The sequence below is a fragment of the Hipposideros armiger genome, unplaced genomic scaffold, assembly GCF_001890085.2.
Source record: "Hipposideros armiger isolate ML-2016 unplaced genomic scaffold, ASM189008v1 scaffold_1198, whole genome shotgun sequence".
Taxonomy (NCBI): domain Eukaryota; kingdom Metazoa; phylum Chordata; class Mammalia; order Chiroptera; family Hipposideridae; genus Hipposideros; species Hipposideros armiger.
In genome coordinates, this window is record NW_017732548.1 from 410,109 (window position 1) to 428,071 (window position 17,963).

General features: G+C 37.5%; 1 protein-coding gene across 1 annotated transcript in view; it reads right to left on the reverse strand.

Moving 5' to 3' along the window:
- Positions 1-17,963, reverse strand: part of ABCA12 (ATP binding cassette subfamily A member 12) — a 210,217-nt gene that overhangs the window by 182,364 nt on the left and 9,890 nt on the right. The window contains exon 2 of the mRNA XM_019632933.1: positions 12,180-12,273. Coding sequence (XP_019488478.1) covers positions 12,180-12,273 — 94 coding nt within the window. The remainder of the gene's footprint in view (positions 1-12,179; positions 12,274-17,963) is intronic.

Here is a 17,963-nt window from a genome sequence, read left to right on the forward strand (position 1 = left end):
CTCAAATTCATTTGTTTCCTCTTGTCTGAGGTTTAAATGTCAAAGCTTAATGCTACTCATGTGACAGTGAGTCCCACTGAACTATACTTATGTCTTCCCCCTACTTCACTCTCACTCTTGAAAAGACTGTATTTAAAATAATGATGTAATGATAGAAAGTTTATTCTTAATAGAACCCTTGTGTGTGGTCATATGCTTTTCAAACCATGGGAGCTCCACATCTTCTATATTTTTAGTATCTAACTTCTCACTTTAAACATGGCATCCTTTCAGTGAAAATGACAAAATAATAACCTGCAAAAGAGGCAAGCATCGTGGCCTGTATTCCTCAGGTTCCCACCGACTTGTAAGTAAATTTGAACAGATTTCTTCACATCTCCAGCTTTCGTGTATTGCCCCAAATTTGTTTTGTTTGTTCAACAAATATTTTTTGGGTGACTACTAAGTGCCAAGAGATATTCCAGAGAGTGGTTCTGTTAGCTGTGCCAACAGCACGGTGAGTGTTTCGAATAGAGATGAGTAATTCTGTTTGACAGATAGCATGGTGCATAGAAACGGGATTTTTGTAGTAAGACTAAATTAAATCTTGGCTTCAGCACTTACTTAGTGAAATCTGTCACAAAACCCCCTGGAAACAAATGCCTTCATCTAGAAAACAGGAATAGGTGAAAAAATGCTTAATGATGTCTCCATGTGCAGGTACTGGGCAAGGTGTTAGGGATGAAACATGGCCCCAAGCGTATAAGGACCCTGCCATGATGGGGTTGAATATTTCAAGCAAGTTTAGTGCACAGTACTATTGCACCACTGACACTTGTTAGTCTGAGTTGTGCTTTTAAAATGTATCCACAGACTCTTTGACACTTTTCCCCTCAAAAGGTGGAGCTTAATTCCCCAGCTGCTGAATATGGGTCAAGCATAGTGGCTTGTTTCTGATGAACAGAATGTGGCAGAAGTGACTCTACGGAGCTTCTGAGGCCAGGTCATAAAAATGACAGCTTCCTCCTGACAGACTCTTGGAGAAGCCAGCTGCCGTGTCATGAGGAAACTGAAGCAGCCTGTAGAGAGACGCCGAGGCCTCTCACCAGCAATCAGTACCTACTTGCTGGCCATGGGAGCAATTTGCCCTGGAAACAGATTTTCCAGCTCTAATCAAGCTGTCACATGAGGGCAGCCCTAGCCCAAATCTTGACTGCAGTCTCATGAGAGACTCCAAGCCAAAACTGCACAGCTAAGCCATTCTCAAATTTTTGGCCCATAGGAACCAGAGGAAAATATTTATTGTTGTTGCCACTCAGTTTGGAGAGGCAATTTGTTATGGGGCAACAAATAACTAATATAGCCTGTGATTGGAACATCTGGATGAAGCTAAACAATTATGGTGGAAAACCCTTTGAAACATTCTTTGGTTTACCACCAATGTTGGAAAAAAATTATATAACATCACAGAGTTCCAATGTTTCAATGACTACAGAGAAAATCCAAATTCCTAGGTCTAGTATTGAAAACCCAACGTGATCGACCCACCCAACTTAATATCTCCTCTCCTCTCCTCTCCAGCACAAACTCTACTTCAGACAGACACGCCTACCTACCCTCAGCACTTACTTACCCCTGAGAACCTCTGCCTCTGAGGTTTTAATTATGACCTTTCTTCCTATCTTGAAGGACACCTCTCTTCTTGTTCCATATTCAGCATATTCAATTTTTCCCTTCCATGCTTAATTTAAATCCTGAGGTAATTCTTGATTGTACTAATTCATATCAATACCTTCTTTTTTAAAACCTCCAGTGGTTTTTATTACCAATGCTGCTTATTTAATACCTATTTTTCTAATTACTTGCATTGTTGTTACATATCACTATTAATTAATCTATAAATATTTGAGTTCCTATTATAGGCAAAGCCCTCTGCCAAGAGCCATAATTAACACTTTTACTTTAGTTATATTTAACTTTTTATTTTTTAAAGCTATTTGGCACGTAACTTTGTGTGTGCATGTGTTTCTTCACCCACAATTAGATGATAAGCAACTTGAGGACAGAAAGCAGACCTACTCTTTATAGCCTTTGGCACACCCTTGTATAATATAAGTTTCTAGAAACATCTTTGTACCATCTTCACATAGGACAGCAATCTCAAGATAACAAAACAGTTTTTTTTTTTTTTTACATTTTCTTATTATCCTGATATTCAGGAACCTAAAAGCATAGTAATACAATGTTAGAGTGTGAAGCAGCACTCATTTAAGTGGAACTGGATTCCCTGGGCATGTAACTTAACCATGAAATCATCTTGGAAAAACATCTGTGCATAAAAATTCAGGAAATTAGGAACACCTCCTTCCTGAGTCACCAGTCTCACAGTACTCCCTGAGAGGAGGCATTCTCTTCTCAAGTGTCCTGAAAATGTTATCACCATAAGACATGAAAAATGGTGGGAGACTCCTGACATCCTGAGGATTACGGTGGAAGATCCAGCACTAAAAATGAAGCCGGACACTGGCAATCATTTAAGTGCTATAATGTAGCTCAGGCAAGAGCAAATGCTTCCCTGAAATTATTCAAAGAATTAAATCCATTTCTTGATTCGCTTTAACATGAGGGAACTAGTAAAAAATACAACTGCTTTAAAATAAGAAAAGGTAGTTGAAAAAAAAAGGAAACTGCCACTCTCCAACTTTAACTTGCTTAAGAATCACCAGGGTTCTTTAAGCTGCTGGGTCCTGATATCAGCCCACCCACTACCATCAGCATCTCATCCTCGTCGTCTCCACCAGAAGCCAACTCTGAAAGCCTGGGGTAAAACTCTGGAATCTACATCTTTCAACAGCCTTATTTAGATGATTTTGATTAAGGTAGAGTGGTTGAATATATTATTGGTTTGTAAATTATGAAGATAGAGAAAAGGCAACAAGGAAAAATACTAGTAAGGTGGTTATGATTTCTATTTTCTCATTAGTTAACTGCATTTCTACTTCCCAAATTTGCACTAAATTGTGTTCATCTCATTTGGACAATATAAAATTGGGGGGGGGGGTTATGGAAATTGGGGGGGGGGGTTATGGCTAGTTTGTGCATTGAAAACTCCCATATTATAAAAAGTAATTCTCTCTCTCTCTCTCTCTCTCTCTCTCTCTCTCTCTCTCTCTCTCTCTCTCTTTCTATATAAATATAGATATAGATATGTTTTTCTTTCTTTTTCTTTTTCTTAAAAAAATCGGATTAAAAAGTCGGATTTAAAAATCTGAAAAGAAAGTGAGGGATTGAAAAAAGAGATGTTAAAAAAAAAAATTCTAGGGACTAGCTAGTTGTGGTAGAGACGTAAACAGACCTTTTAGCCCCATAGCATTTTCAGGGCAATTCCTACACATCTAATTATGTCATATCCTGTGTCCTCACTTATGTTGGTCACGCTCTGTTAGGAATGCAGACACTAGTTGTCTAGCTGACAAAATCCTGCTCATTTTTTAAGATTCAAACGAAGGTGGAGGATTTCCATGGGAAGCCTATCCTGACATCCCGGGCATTGCTTTATGAGCCACACTGAGGCCCAAGGCAAAAGAAAAATCAATAGTACTCATTTTGACCTTATTTACAATGTTGATATTTTGTTCGCTGTGGATTTTAAAAATTAATTTTGATATTTATAATATTGTATTGAAATATGATTTATCTTGATTACTGAGGTTTTTTGTCAACCCCTCAAATATTGCCTTGCATTTGCCTCACCATAGTTCCAGCTCTGATTCCAAGTAAGTTATCTGGACTCTATCTTCTCTGCTGCTTCTGCTCTTGGACCCACCTCCACTGTGGTATTTATCGCACTGCAGTATAGTCTCCGATTTATTACTCTCCTATAGACTTGATTGCTCTGAGGGCTCATGGCTGTTTTAATCAGGCCAGACGTAATAGGTACCCTTTAAATATGTGATAATGGCAAGAATAAGTGTTGTGAAACTCAATTCTCTTAAATTTTCTAAGCTTCAGTTTCCTTATTTGTCAAATAGTAATAAGGTACTAGGTTATCTCAATACTCAATGACTGGTTCTATGCTTTATACTTACAGAGGGTGCCATAAAAATGTATACAGATTTTTAAAAAGAAAAAAAACTGTATTACAATTATAATACTCAATATATATATCAATAAAAAAGATGAATATGAGTCACATTTGACTTCTACAATTACAAGAGGTGCTCAAAGTAATTACCATTGACATAATTTTAATGCAGTTTTTTTTTTCCTTTCTTAAAATGTGTATACATTTTTTGGCACCCTCTGTATATAATATTATAAACAAAATAACATAAGAAACAATATCCAACACTAATGTGCCTCTTACTATGTGTCAGGCACTTTTCTCTGCGTATATAACACATATTAGCTCATTTAATTCTCACAACTAATCCATAAGTAGGTGCTATTATTAGCCTTAATATACAGAGGTGGAAATTGAGGCTTGGAGCATCTAAGAGATTATCTAAGGCACATATGTGAGCCCGAGGAGTCTGGATGTTGATCTATGCTCTAAGCCTCTAGATAGTCTGTCTCAATGATAACAGTTTTCTAAATATGTTAATATGTAACCAAAACCAAAATTTTGTTCTTTAAAATGTGAAAATATTATAGGGCATTCTAATTCTAACTCACAGTAAAATTCTAACTACCAGAGACCAGTGAATATTGTTTCCTGTGGCATTCCTTTTATTGTACTCTAAAAATACTCTGGTTCATTCATCAAAGCAAAGGACATGATGTGACCCAATCAAAAAGAAAAAAAAAATGAGAAAAGTTGAATACTGAGAGTAGCATAAAATGACTACAGGTTTCCAGGGTGATGCTTAGAAGAAGGTTTAATAAAATAGTCACTCAGAAAAAGACATTGTCAGCCAAGCATGGAGACAGACCTTTACCTATAAGCCTGTGTCTGGGCTTTCTGCTCTCTCATAAGTGAAAGCAAATTGGCTGAATTTACTTTGTTACATCTGCTTCTTAGCTTCAAGGGCATATTGGAAACATCAACTGATATTGGCAACCTCAGCAAGTGACATTACTATACTTGTGAGAATTTTAGAAGCAATCAATTATTTGTCTTTATGTGTCATATAGACTTGGGTATTAGAGGTCGCTATCTGAGAGTAACAGGAGCCCCTCTGCTCTTTATAAAGGGAAGAGAAAAGGAGTTTTAAAGTGAAGGCATGTGGCTCCTAGAGCTGATTTCAGTGAGGCAGTCATCTATGGGAAGTGTGTAAGGTGGATCATCAAAACTAAGGGTGATGTAGAATGAACAGAAAAAAGACAAATAACAAAGCAATCTACCACTGTATAATCAACAGCTATTTTTTCATCTTTACTTTTCTCCTTGTTGAATTAAGTTTTGCTGTAGTTCAAGATACTTCCGGTTCTGTGATGCAACGCTGTACTAAGCCTAAGAGGACATTAGTTGGGAAATCCTTTTGTCATGTCATCTGGCATTAGGGTGTGCCCCTCTGCACTGCATGAGAGAATGGCAGAATTTCAAGTCAAGGGCTGAGGAAGGTGGGCAACTACCAGCAGGAGCTGCAGCCATCTTTGTGTAGGAGTGTGATGGGTCCGTGTTCCCCTTCTTCTTGCCTGTTTCCTATAACTCTATGCAGAATGCTAGAGGAACCAAAGTCACAGTCTCATCCTAATCTCCATTTCTATGTGTTTCCCAGAATTTATCTCCACATTATCATTGAAAGGGTCAGTAATGTTTCCGAAAAAGTTAACTACTGACTTGCTGATGGAAGAGGTAAATGATGGGGCTTTGGCCGGGAAATCAAAAGCTGTTCCAGCATTTTCTGGAACTTAAGCAAGAAGCAGATGGTAAGTTTCTCCCACACAAAAATCTTAAATATGCATTCATAAGAGCTCTTAGGTATTCATGATGGAAATTCCCAGGTGGATCTACCTAGGGAGGAGTCAGGGGGCTTTATGTTCATCGCCCCTCCCCCAACATTAGCATTATAGACATTTTTGATAGTACAGTGAGATTTATCTGGATCTGAGAAATAAAAATCAAACCCCAAACAAGCTAACTTCTTCCCTTTTACTCATCTCAGACTCACACTGAGTTTTTTTTACTATCTATCTTTGGGGACTTTTGTAATTCCGTCGCCCATATCAATCTTTCAAATTGTATCAAATTCTAACCAATATGTTGAACTCCTGTTGTGTTCCTTATGTTAGGAATCATGCTGTATCTAATACGAGTCTGATGTTATGATGTGATTTCTGCTATCAATGGACTGTCTGTCCAGCAAGTGAGTCAAGATTAAAGCATAAAGCACTCAAAGACCACTAGAATCCAATACATCAATAAGAGAGATCTGAAGGAGGGGTAATTGGAGTGTGAATGAGCAGGGAAAGCAAAAGGATAAGCCTTAGACATGATCTTGTCTTTTAATAGACATTGAGAATGATACATGAGCATGGGTCCAAGTGGGAATGTGCACGACCTGTGCAGGACACATGCAGACACTGCTTCTCTCATCACAGGCATTGTACTGCGGAACTGAACGTTGGGTGAATTCTGATTATGAAGGTCTTGAAAGCTAAGTATAGAGGAACAGAAACTTGATAAGCCCAAAGAGTATTGAAGGGGGTTATCTGATAGGAAACTTGAAAAAGCCATCGAAGGAATCCAGGCATGAAACAACTCAGTTTGGGGGCCATGGGGTGGCAGGAAGGATGGAAAGAAAGGGTTAACTCTAGGACACATTTCGCAAGATAAATAGAAGACTAGTGGCTATGGGAGGTGAAGGAAAGGGAGGAATAAAAAATGACTCAGATGTTTCTGACCTGGGAGGCTGCTTAGTATTACTGGCACAAGTGAGAATGGAGAAATTGGATGGGGCAATCCCTGGCAGGAGAAGAATGATATGAGTTGTGAGCTTCCCAGAACAAAATCTACATTAATTTTGAGCCAATCAAGATAGAAAAGGAAATTATTTACTATGGATTCCTCAATTATTACTATTATGATTAAATTATGAGTGCGTTGGTGAGCATGGTACACCCAGAATCTTGTCCTCAGACACTTGCCTTCACATCCATGATAAACATGAAAACTCAGCAGCAAGAGCAGGACCAGATGAAACCTCACTCCTCTGACCTTCATAACCCTCTCCTTTGAGATGCCTCATAGACGCTTTCAACATAAAACCACACAGTCATTTCCTGTTAACAATTCAGGTAGTGTAGGTATAACAACACGCATGGATCCCACAAACCACCAATTAATCAATAATTTCAATCTTCCTTTTCACATTTTTTCCTAGAGCTGCTGACAAGCAGAAAAACCAGTTGAATTCACTTTTACAGCCATGTTCGCTCTATGAGAGTGCTAGTAAGTGATACGAGGAAGAAAAAGGAAATGCTGTGAATTCAAATGAGCCAGCCCTCAGTATTGCTGTTGCTGGCACGCATGACCTGGATAAAACCACTCTGTCTGCAGGTAACGACTGTGAAGTTAAAATCCAGACTCAGGCACAAGGTAACCATGTGAACGTTGGTAAATTACATAACATTGCTGACCTCGGTTTTGTCATCTTTAAAACAGGGGTAATCAAAGCTCATAGTTCAAAGAGATGATGTGAGTCCTGACTAAGGAAATACTTGCGAAGTCCTTAGTGTAGTATCTGACGCAGGATAAAGTGTTCAACAAATGTTCACCCTATTATTATTTTTATTTGTCCCTGAAGACAAAAGGTATGCTATGGAGGTCAAAAGACATGATAGGAATGTCAGCCTTCCATTTACCAAAGGCTCTGACTCACATCTGGATAGAACCCGGTGGTAGCACAAATGTGTATAGAATTCAGTGAGTCGTGGGCTTCTGCCTGTCCCCAGCCCTTATTTTCAGATGTGGGATGGGATGAATTTCCTATCTCCTGAGGGGGTAGAGGTTTTAGAAAGTGACAGCTTCAAAATGGCTGGGATTTAATTCAGTGTGTGGTACTACTTGTACAATATAATCTCCATTGTGTTTTTAGTGACGTTTTCAACCACTTGAAAAATATCGTTTTTCATTAGCTTCTTAAAAATGCGACTCCCTGTTTGGCAAGGCTGCATTTCTGGAGTCCACTTATCTCACGACAGCAGGGTTTTCCCGTTCTTGAAAAGTAGTCAGTACCACAGTAATTAGGAACTGCTTGCCTGCACTTTCAGGGGCATGTCTGTGTTAAAAAGAGACACAATTAACTCACTGCACATTACAGCTTGGTTGAGTCTAAATGAAGTTTGGAGAGTTTTTCTTTGTTTGCTTTTGCTCCTAAGCATAGGATGCTGGCTTTAAAGTTCGTCTTTTTACAAGCCACTGCATGTAGGGATTCTAAGAGGTTGGAACATATTCAAATTTGGTGCCTCAGCCCATTTCTTCCCTGTGTGAGCGAGAAGCATTGGGGCCTGCCTGCCAGCTTTCGGAAGCTTTCTTCACCTGGAACTTACTAGTCACATAAGCTGTTGGCGGTGACACAAAAGGGGGTACGTGAAAGCAGAAGATGCCAGAAGTAAGGTTTTTGCCCTGGACTGGCGCTCACCACTGGCAGAGACTGCAACAGCTTCCTTACTCGTCCCAAATCCAGGCACCCATCATTCAAAAGGACACAGAGGGAGTCCTTTGAGTTGCTAATTATATTTGGTCTGCATGACTTCTCTGTCCTATAGACCTGCCCGGCTGTTCTGAGAGGAGAATGTGCCCACAGGATGACAACTCCCGTTCTCACCGTAGCTGAGTTTCAGCTGGGGTGTAGTCTGAAGTTTCATCCTCATTTCTCTATTGCCCAACTAGCACTGAAGAAGTCACTGCAGCCCAGAAAGGATTTTAACTCTGCTAAGCGGGACCTGGTTTTTATGGTACTGCAACTGCTGTGACTCATGCAGAGTTTGTCAGACAGAGGAAGTATTCTACATTGGATACTAATATTTAGGATAACTCTGATGGATGTATTGGAGTGCACCTCTTCTCCATAGTTCTATATTTCATGCTACAGAGAAGAGGTATTTCTATACGTAATTTCTCATTTTAGTCTACTTTTGCAAAACCTAAATAATGCAATCTGAGTAACTGGTACTGACTATACTACATGTAAAAAATGTGAGTCCATGAGCTTAAAAACAGGTTCTGGAGCCAGACTGCCTTGGTTCAAATCCTGACAAAACCATTTCTGAGCTGTGTAATCTTGGTCAAGTTACTTAATCTCTGTGTGCACTGGTTTTCTTGACTGGGAAATGAAAAGCATTGCTATTACCTCCCAAAGTGCCTGGCACATGGTATGAGATTTAAAAAATATATTTATTAGTGCATGTTAATCTTTCAGTATAATAGATGTGGGAAACAAAGAAAAATAACCACAATAACTAACTAACTAACTAAACAAATAAATAAATAAATAAACCTAAATCCAAATTGTCATTTCAAAGTTATGTTCTCTCTACTGTAAGAGAGAGAAGGTAACTGTGTCTATACTAGTTTTAGATTCTTTAGCTTAGAAAACAGCACCACCAATCATAAGATTACATTTTATACTCTGTGGATTATAGGATGAGTTGAAACCTTGGACATAATTTGTATTTGGCTCTTTGTATAAGAAGGTATGATATGATATAAATCTCATGGACAAAGAATAAGTAAAGGCAGTTTCCATAAACTTTCTGTCCTATCCCACATGATTGAATTTTGGCAAATTGCAACCTCCCTGGGTTCCAGTGTTCTCATTTGTAACGTCAGAGTGTTCCTTCCAATTCTAATAGCAAACCAATAAACGATTGGGCTGTTGGAAAAGTCATGACATATTTTTTCTGGTTTTCGTTGCAAAAATGCGTCATGACTTTTCCAACAACCCAATATGTTTTAAAGATTATAAGATCTGGGCCAGCCAAGTGGCACCTTGGTTAAGAGCTGGCTTGGGACTCCAGCTCTGAGCATCAGGGTCCTGGTTTGGATCCCACATGAGGACCAGTGACACTGCCATCTACAGCTATAATGGTGAACAACAGCTCGACCTGGAGCTGGACTGCCATGAGTCACTGACGACGGCGTAGGCTGCAGCCCCTGCTGCAGTGGGCTGCCATAAGCTACAGTGTGTGGCCGGCAGCCAGTGTGAGCGGCTGGCAGCTGGTGTGAGCTGCCAAGAGCCGCCGTGAGTGGCTGTCCAGAGGCCAGTGACCGATCTGCCTCACCTGGGAAGAGCACAATGATAATACCAACACGGGTCAGTGAAGCGACGTCCTCCACAACTATACTGAAGAACAAAAAAAGGACAGCAACTTGTCTGTTCCCCTTCCCCGATTCCCCAACACTATTCCCCTCCCCCAATTCCCCAATTAAAAAAAATAAAGATTATAAGATCTGAGAGACTGGCAAAAATACTTTTAATGTTTGAACTTTCCTATATTTTGTTCTCTTCTACCCACAAACATAAATGTAATCACCTCATAGCTAATTATTATTAGAGTATGATAATGGATCCACCATAAAAATTGATTATTCATCTTTTTTTAATTATCATGCTTTTGCAGAGCTTTTTAGATTAGGTGTATGATGCATTTGTCACATGGTTCTCCCAATATTTTCTTCATAATTAAGTGGAATTGTAAGAGCTTTTTATGATTTTCTCCATGAATCTCTAAATCCTATCAGGTAGCACCAATTAGATGAAGACTGCTCACTCAACACACCTTATATTTGTCTCTTGGAACTTTCATAATAGGTATATTACATAACTGAAAAACCTTTTAAAACAAGAAATTGGTGGAAATAAGTTGTGGGAAGAAGCTATAAACTCCTCTAACACTATCATTGGCAAATCGATAGTTAGCATCTTAAACCAGAATAGTTCAGTCGTTTGTCCTTATGCTATGAATTCATTTATTTCTGAAGTCCATGCTACTTAAGATATGCAAGAATACATTAATTCCAACAGCAGACAATGGAATTAATCTGCTATAACAGACTGATATATTCACAATATGAAGAGCACAAAATTATGCTGTTTTATAAACAACCTAATAAAATCTCATCAACACCTCTACATAATAACTTGGGCAAAAGTCCTGTAGAAATGACAAGGTGCTATTCAAATGTAAATATTTATTCTAGCACCAAGAGTTTAAATGCTTTACACTAATTTAATTTATTTTTTATTTATTTATTTTTTTTAGTTATCCTACTGAGTATAATTCAATCCATCGTGTCTATCATTTTCTGTCTTAGGACTTTGTGATTGAAAAGTACTGTGCTTTTGGAAATGCCACTAATGCATTATTCTGTTTACAAATAATTCAGCATAGTATTCTTTCATATAGCAAATCGCCATAATTTATCTGAAATACAATCTGATTTGCAGAAATTCGATTGACAAGAATCTCTAGAAGATGGCTGCTTTATGAAACGTGAGACATCCGACCTGACTTTTACTGAAGTAAAAGCATTTACTTGAATAAAATACTTAATAAATATTTCTTATAAAAATACTTCATAAATATTTCTACTAAGAAAACTGGCTCCAAAGTTTAAGAACAAAAGCAAAAAAAGCATTGGTCTAACCACTATTCCCCTCAGTTCTGAGGCCTTGTCTCAGTCTTTTCTGCATTTTCATTCTGCATCCAAAAGAAAATAGTGGCTGAGCTGGGCATTATGCCCATTTTATAACTTGGCAATGCTAAATGTAACTGAAACAACATTAATTGGAAACAACCTTCTCTTAAACAAAATTATATATTTGTACCACACCAATATTAGCCATGCAGAGAGAGAAGCGATTTTTATAGTAGTACTCTGGAGTTCATTCATTCAGTTCATCAAATACCAGGCTATGGTTTCTAGCTGAGATTGCTACTTTTTTGTTGTTGTTGTACGTGTCATGGTGAGATTTATGAGGTGAATAATAAATGAGTCAAAATTTTATAGGTAGAATTTAAAGTATATTCTGGCTCCTAAATGCTTTGTATTTTTCTAGGTAAATATTACAGGCTCACCTTTCTAACTAATTCAAGAAACTGAAGAAAAACACATGCTAAGTATTACACAGATACTTTCAAGTGGAAACACTATTCGAAAACATAAATTTTATAACAAAACACCAAAGTGGTATCAAAATAAATTGTAACTGGAATTTAAAAGGTAGGGAAACAAACAAATCTCATTTACTTACACGTTTGTTTTGCTCTTGGAGGAAATTTGGTCCGTGTAATAGCCAAAATTATGAAAATAATGACTGGCCACAAAATCAAGACAAGTGTCCAAAGCTGCAAAATAATGATAGGAAAATATGTTAATTACATTGCTGAAGCAAAAACAAAAACAAAAACAAAAACTGACAAGAAGTACATCATACTATAAAATTCCAACATGAGACAGATATTTGTTTGTAAATATCGTTAATAAGAAACAATGAAAGATTTTTAAACATTCAAGAGACCTAAAAATGAAAACAAGAATGATTTTTCCAGGCTTGAAACCTTGAAATAATCTCTGAAGACCCCTTTCCTATCACCTCTCATGACTGCGCCAAGAATGATGATCACAAAACCCAATGTAATTACAACCTAGGCCTGCCTCACCACTTCCCATGTCAACATTCTATGCTCAGCCATAAAGATTAGTGTGTGACATTGGATAATGGCTCAATAAACATTGTTGAACAAATGAATGAATAAATAATTGAGTCAATGAGTAAATGAGTAAACAGGAACTAAAAGCTGTACGCAAACCCCCTATACCACTATAAATAGTATCATGTGTCTGCTTCTATCCTGGAACTTAACATACTCTTATCATCAATAATTTTTTTGTTTGTTTTTTTTGTTTTTGTCTGGCTCACAAAATAAATTGGCAATTCTTATATGGCAAGAACAGTGTCTTATTCGTCACTGAATTTTCACTAGTACACAAAAGATGCTCAAAAAATGTATACTGTATTGAAAGTTTTTTAGAAAAGTTCACTGTAAGACACTTCAGAAGTGGCTTTTCTCCCCCATATAGACATGATTTAATTCATAAGACAGTGACTGATTAATATTTTACATGCCTAAAATTGTTTAAGTAAAATTCTTCAAACATGTATTCACAAGAATATTAACTGCTATACGCAAGTGGTTACAGTGTTCAAACTAAACCATACACAACAAACAGATCATGCCTGTACTTAAAAATGTAAAACTCTGTTTCTCTCTGGTTATGCAGTCAAATTTGTTATCATTCCTCCCCCACTTTCAGAGAAAATTTTCTTCTGCCAAACCTCAAGCCATTGCCTGGGGCTCTTTCGGTTCTCCAAAATGATCTAGACCTACCCAATTATTAACCCCTAAGAAACGCCAAACCTAAATTTTCTAAGAAAACCGCCATTGTGTGTCTAACAGCACTGCTCTCCTTGCTTGCAGAACAGTTACCAACTTCTCAGACTTCAGGCTTAAGGGCAAGTTTTTTAAAAGGGAAGAAATTTACTCTTGGTGTAAGGTGCTGGGTTTGATCACAGCTGAAAAGCTCCCAGACTGGCCCAGCAGCCTAATCTATGGAGCGCTTCTCAAGCAATAGTGTGCATCCCCAGTCACTTAAGGGTCTTGGACATGTGCAGATAGGGGCCCAGCAGACCTGAGAGGGCAGAGATTCTGCATTTCTAACAAGGTCCAGGTGGGCGCTGCTGGTGCTGCTGTGCAAAAAGACCACACTGAGAGTAGAGCAGTTCTGAATGTATGCCGCCCTGCCTCACTACATAGCAGGGTTGTTTATAAAGTCTGGAATATATATATATATATATATATATATATATATGAAACTCATTTTGATATCATCTAATGAATAGAATTCAGGGCATTCTTAAACTTGGATAGGAAAAAAAAAGTTTCCATTTTTATTTTCTCTAGCTTGTGATTGAAATTGAGCGTTCCCATTAATGAGGAATGTAGGCAATGAACCACAATGTATTGGAAGTACCGGTGGCTTGGCCACCAATAGGATCCACAGATATTTTCAAATCACATTAACATTGTTGCAGATACACTTAGTTATGACATGAAAATTGTAGTAGTTATGGGTTCATGATATGTATCTATTTATTTAATGTATAATAAGGAAACACATATTACCATAGGATACATTTGCTTTTTAAAAACCTTAATAACTGAATGTCAATATAATTGGTTTTATTTGTAATCCTTTTTTATTGGTTTTAAAATCATTATTCTTAGGAGAGTCACACGTTTCACGAGGCTGCCAAAGACATCCACAGCATAGAAGAGACTAAGAAGCCTCGATCTGATCCAACTCCCATTTTTATTCTCTGAGGTACAGAAGGTTAACATAAATTATCCAAAGTCATGTACCCAGTTGTGAAACAGAGCAGGGGACAAGATCTGAATATAGAAATACTTAGGGTAGAATTTTAAAAAAGAATTATCCTACTGCTCTGAGGAACAAATAAAAAAACATTAAAGAAGGTATATTAGAAAAGCACAAGTGCTATGGAAATATAAGATATATTATTATTCTAGCCTAGTCTCTGATATATTCGAAAATTAGAGTCTGTTCTTCAAAGCCCTTAGATACAAGATATCATTTTTATTCTATGTGACTCATTTGAAATGCAGAATGTAAAGAATTAAGGTTAAAAAAATGTAATGTTTCTGGGTTTGTTGGTTTTATATTTGAGGCCATAGTTATTCTTTTAAAAAAGGATTGATCTGAGTAGGTTTAGTGCCCCATAACTAGTTTCAGGAGCATCTATTCATTGTTCTTTAGTAACCTTATGAGAATTCAGTGAGCAACTGAGATCAATTGCACCAACACAAATATACCTTCACATTCAAATAAGGGGCATATGTTGTGGGATATCTTTAAGCAGTCTTTTGGTTGATCTAATTTGATGGTTTCATCAAGATGTTTTGGCAAATTTTGAAATTCATTTTAGACATGATTTAAATCCAGACCAAAATGTAATCTATACCAGAGTAGTTTAAGGCAATTTAGGCTGTTATAGGTAAAAACGACAGCCAGCTCATAAGCGAGCTGTTATCACAAGATTTCCCCTGGGATTGTAGGTCAGAGGGGTTTGAAGAACATTTCTGCACACAGCATTTCAGAAGGATAATAAATACAAAGCCATTCACACTGTGGATCTCAGGAATGTTAAGCTTGACAAGTTAATCACAAAATAACAAAAGCAAGAAATAAACAAAATGTAAATTTTCATAACAGCAGGATTGCTCTAACACCATTCTAAATATTATCATAAATTACCGAGAGACAAAATGGTCCAAATACTAAACAGATGAGCCATAGCTTTTCTTTTGATTGTTTAGAGAAAGGATTATATATTGATTTACACATATAGATATTGGGACTATTTGGAAACTTTGGCAAAAACAGTTTTTAAGAGTTTTATATTTTACCTGATATTTTAATTATCCCCCCTTGCCTCTATACCTCACTTACATCTCATCCCCCCCGCCTTGCATTCTTGACATTGAAGGATATAGGCCCATACAGTAGTTTATAATTCATTATAAACTACTGAGCCATAGCATTTGTCTCCTTTTATTCTCCAAGGATTATTTTCTCACGAGATGTTCCATTCTGTTCTCTTTCTCTTCCCTTTCCCTTCCTGAAAAATTCACTGCCAAAATTCCTTATGTAGGGTCCAGCAAGGGAAGCCCACCCTGGGACTGCGGGTACCATGGTGACACAGTGAGGGAGGTGAGTCCCTAGCGAGGTAAAGAGGACCCTCACAGTACAGCAGCCAGACATGGGGTGTCAGTGCCCAAGTGGGGTAAGGAGGGTGTCTGTACAGGGTGAGGAGTAGGTGATTGGTTTCACGGAGGGAGGTGGGCCAAAAGTAAATGTATTCCCCATGAGAGGAGCCAGGTTTCTCACTATCCATCAGGGGAATTATAAACATGGAACAGGGAGAAAACTAGAATGAATTCTTTAGTGTTGGTTAGAATTAAGGACCTGAGTACGAACTGGTTTCCAAAATGTATAGACATGAAATATAGCCATAAATGTGTGTGTATAATGTATTCATTTTCTTCTTTCTGGTTCCACAAGCTGTGTCTGCCTCACTGTGTACTTTCTGTGTCCTAGCCCTGAAAATACCCATTTTCCAAGAAACTCTAAGTTCTTTTAGTGGACAGATGAGAGTTACGTGTGCCTGTTGTTATTGGGGTATCACTGCTTTCAAGCCAAGACAGAGCTACAGAATATATGTAGAATTTATGGAGACACAGAGATAGATGATAGACCAATAAATATAGATTATAGATGATAGATACATACATACATACATACATACATAGATGATAGATAGATAATAGATACATAGATAGATGATAGATACATAGCTAGATACATAGATATATAGATAATTAAATTAGTGATAGCACCTCTTGCACTAGAGTGGTTCGCAGTTGATTGGTATCCAAAATGAATGCTAGTGATTATCATTATAATTTTCAAATTGCAGTGGGGATTACTTTGCCTAACTCTGAAAATAAATAAAAGTAAAATCTTTAGGATGAAGATCCTCTTTTTACCTTCATGAAATCATAGTCTTGGAGAGTCTTAAGAAAACTTAGGGTTTAACATACACTACAGTAATCATTTATATAAGGTTTCTATATTTGCTCATCCAATGAAAATTATTGAGGATTTACTATATACCAGGCACTGAGGATAGGGCAATTATAATTTCCAGTCTTTTGAGGAAGAGAAACATTCAAAAAATAATTATAACCACATGTAAGAGACAATGCTAAGATATCAGAAGTAAAGAGTATGGAAGGAAGATAAAGCAAGGAAAGCTGAGTCTAAAATTTAAAAGATCGGAAGGGTCAGGCAGAAAAAAAGATATGTATGTTGGATGGAGTGTGAAAAAGAAGTAGGAGTCTTCAGCAAAGGAAACACATGGGTGAAGACCCGCAGATGGGAAAGGGGGTGAAATATTCCAGGAAAAGATTGAAGTCCTGAATGACCAGTGTACTAAGGGTCAAGGAAAACATCTCTGCCGTATAGTTATCCAGCTTCTACTTGAATGCCTCTAGTGACTAGAAGTTCACTATTTCATAAGACTTCTTTATTACTGAACAATTCATAATACCTCACTTTTTTTTTTTTTTTTTTTTTTACCAAGGTGTTATCTTTCTTCTTGTGTTTACCACTTATTTGTCTTAGCTTGGCCTCCTCTTTCACATGAGAATTCCACAAGTATTCAAAGAGACAAAGTACCCTCTCTTCCTGGGTGCCAAGGCCAGTTCCTTCAGCAATTCCTTGTTAAATATGATTTGAAAATGTCTTTCCCAGGATAAATTCTTGTAGTCAAGTGGTCTCTTTATAATTAGTATCAGAATTCAATACCATACCACAAAGGACAACAGCTAATATTTATTGACTGCTTAGATGCTCTGTTAAACACTTAACATGCATCATCTTATTTAATATAACCACCTCATTTTCCTCTTGCAGATGGAAAATTAGAATCTTAAAGAGACTAAATAAGCCTTCATTCTATAAGCCACTAAATGGTAGAGCTGACCTTTGAACCCAGGTAGCCTGGCTTCAGCACTTGCACAGTTAGCCATTAAGCTATATAGCCAAACCACTACAGAACAAATTACAAGCTCTCTTTGACCACAAAACTATACCATTATTAGTTCAGCCTATAAGAGCATTAAAAGTCATTTAAAGGTCATCCTGTAACCTCAAATCATAACTTTTTATTACAAACTTGGAAATAAAACGTGTCCAACCTTCCATAAAGTACACTGCGTCTTCCTTCCTCTTCTATTTTACCTTTGTGCATTGCCCCGTCATTCAAGGATGACTGTTACTTAATGGTAACAAGAGGGTTCCAAAGTTCACGTACTGAAGTAAGAGCTCGGGACATTAGATCTAGAAGAAACCTTAGTTCCACCCCCAAAACAATGGGGAAAAGTGACACCAAGCT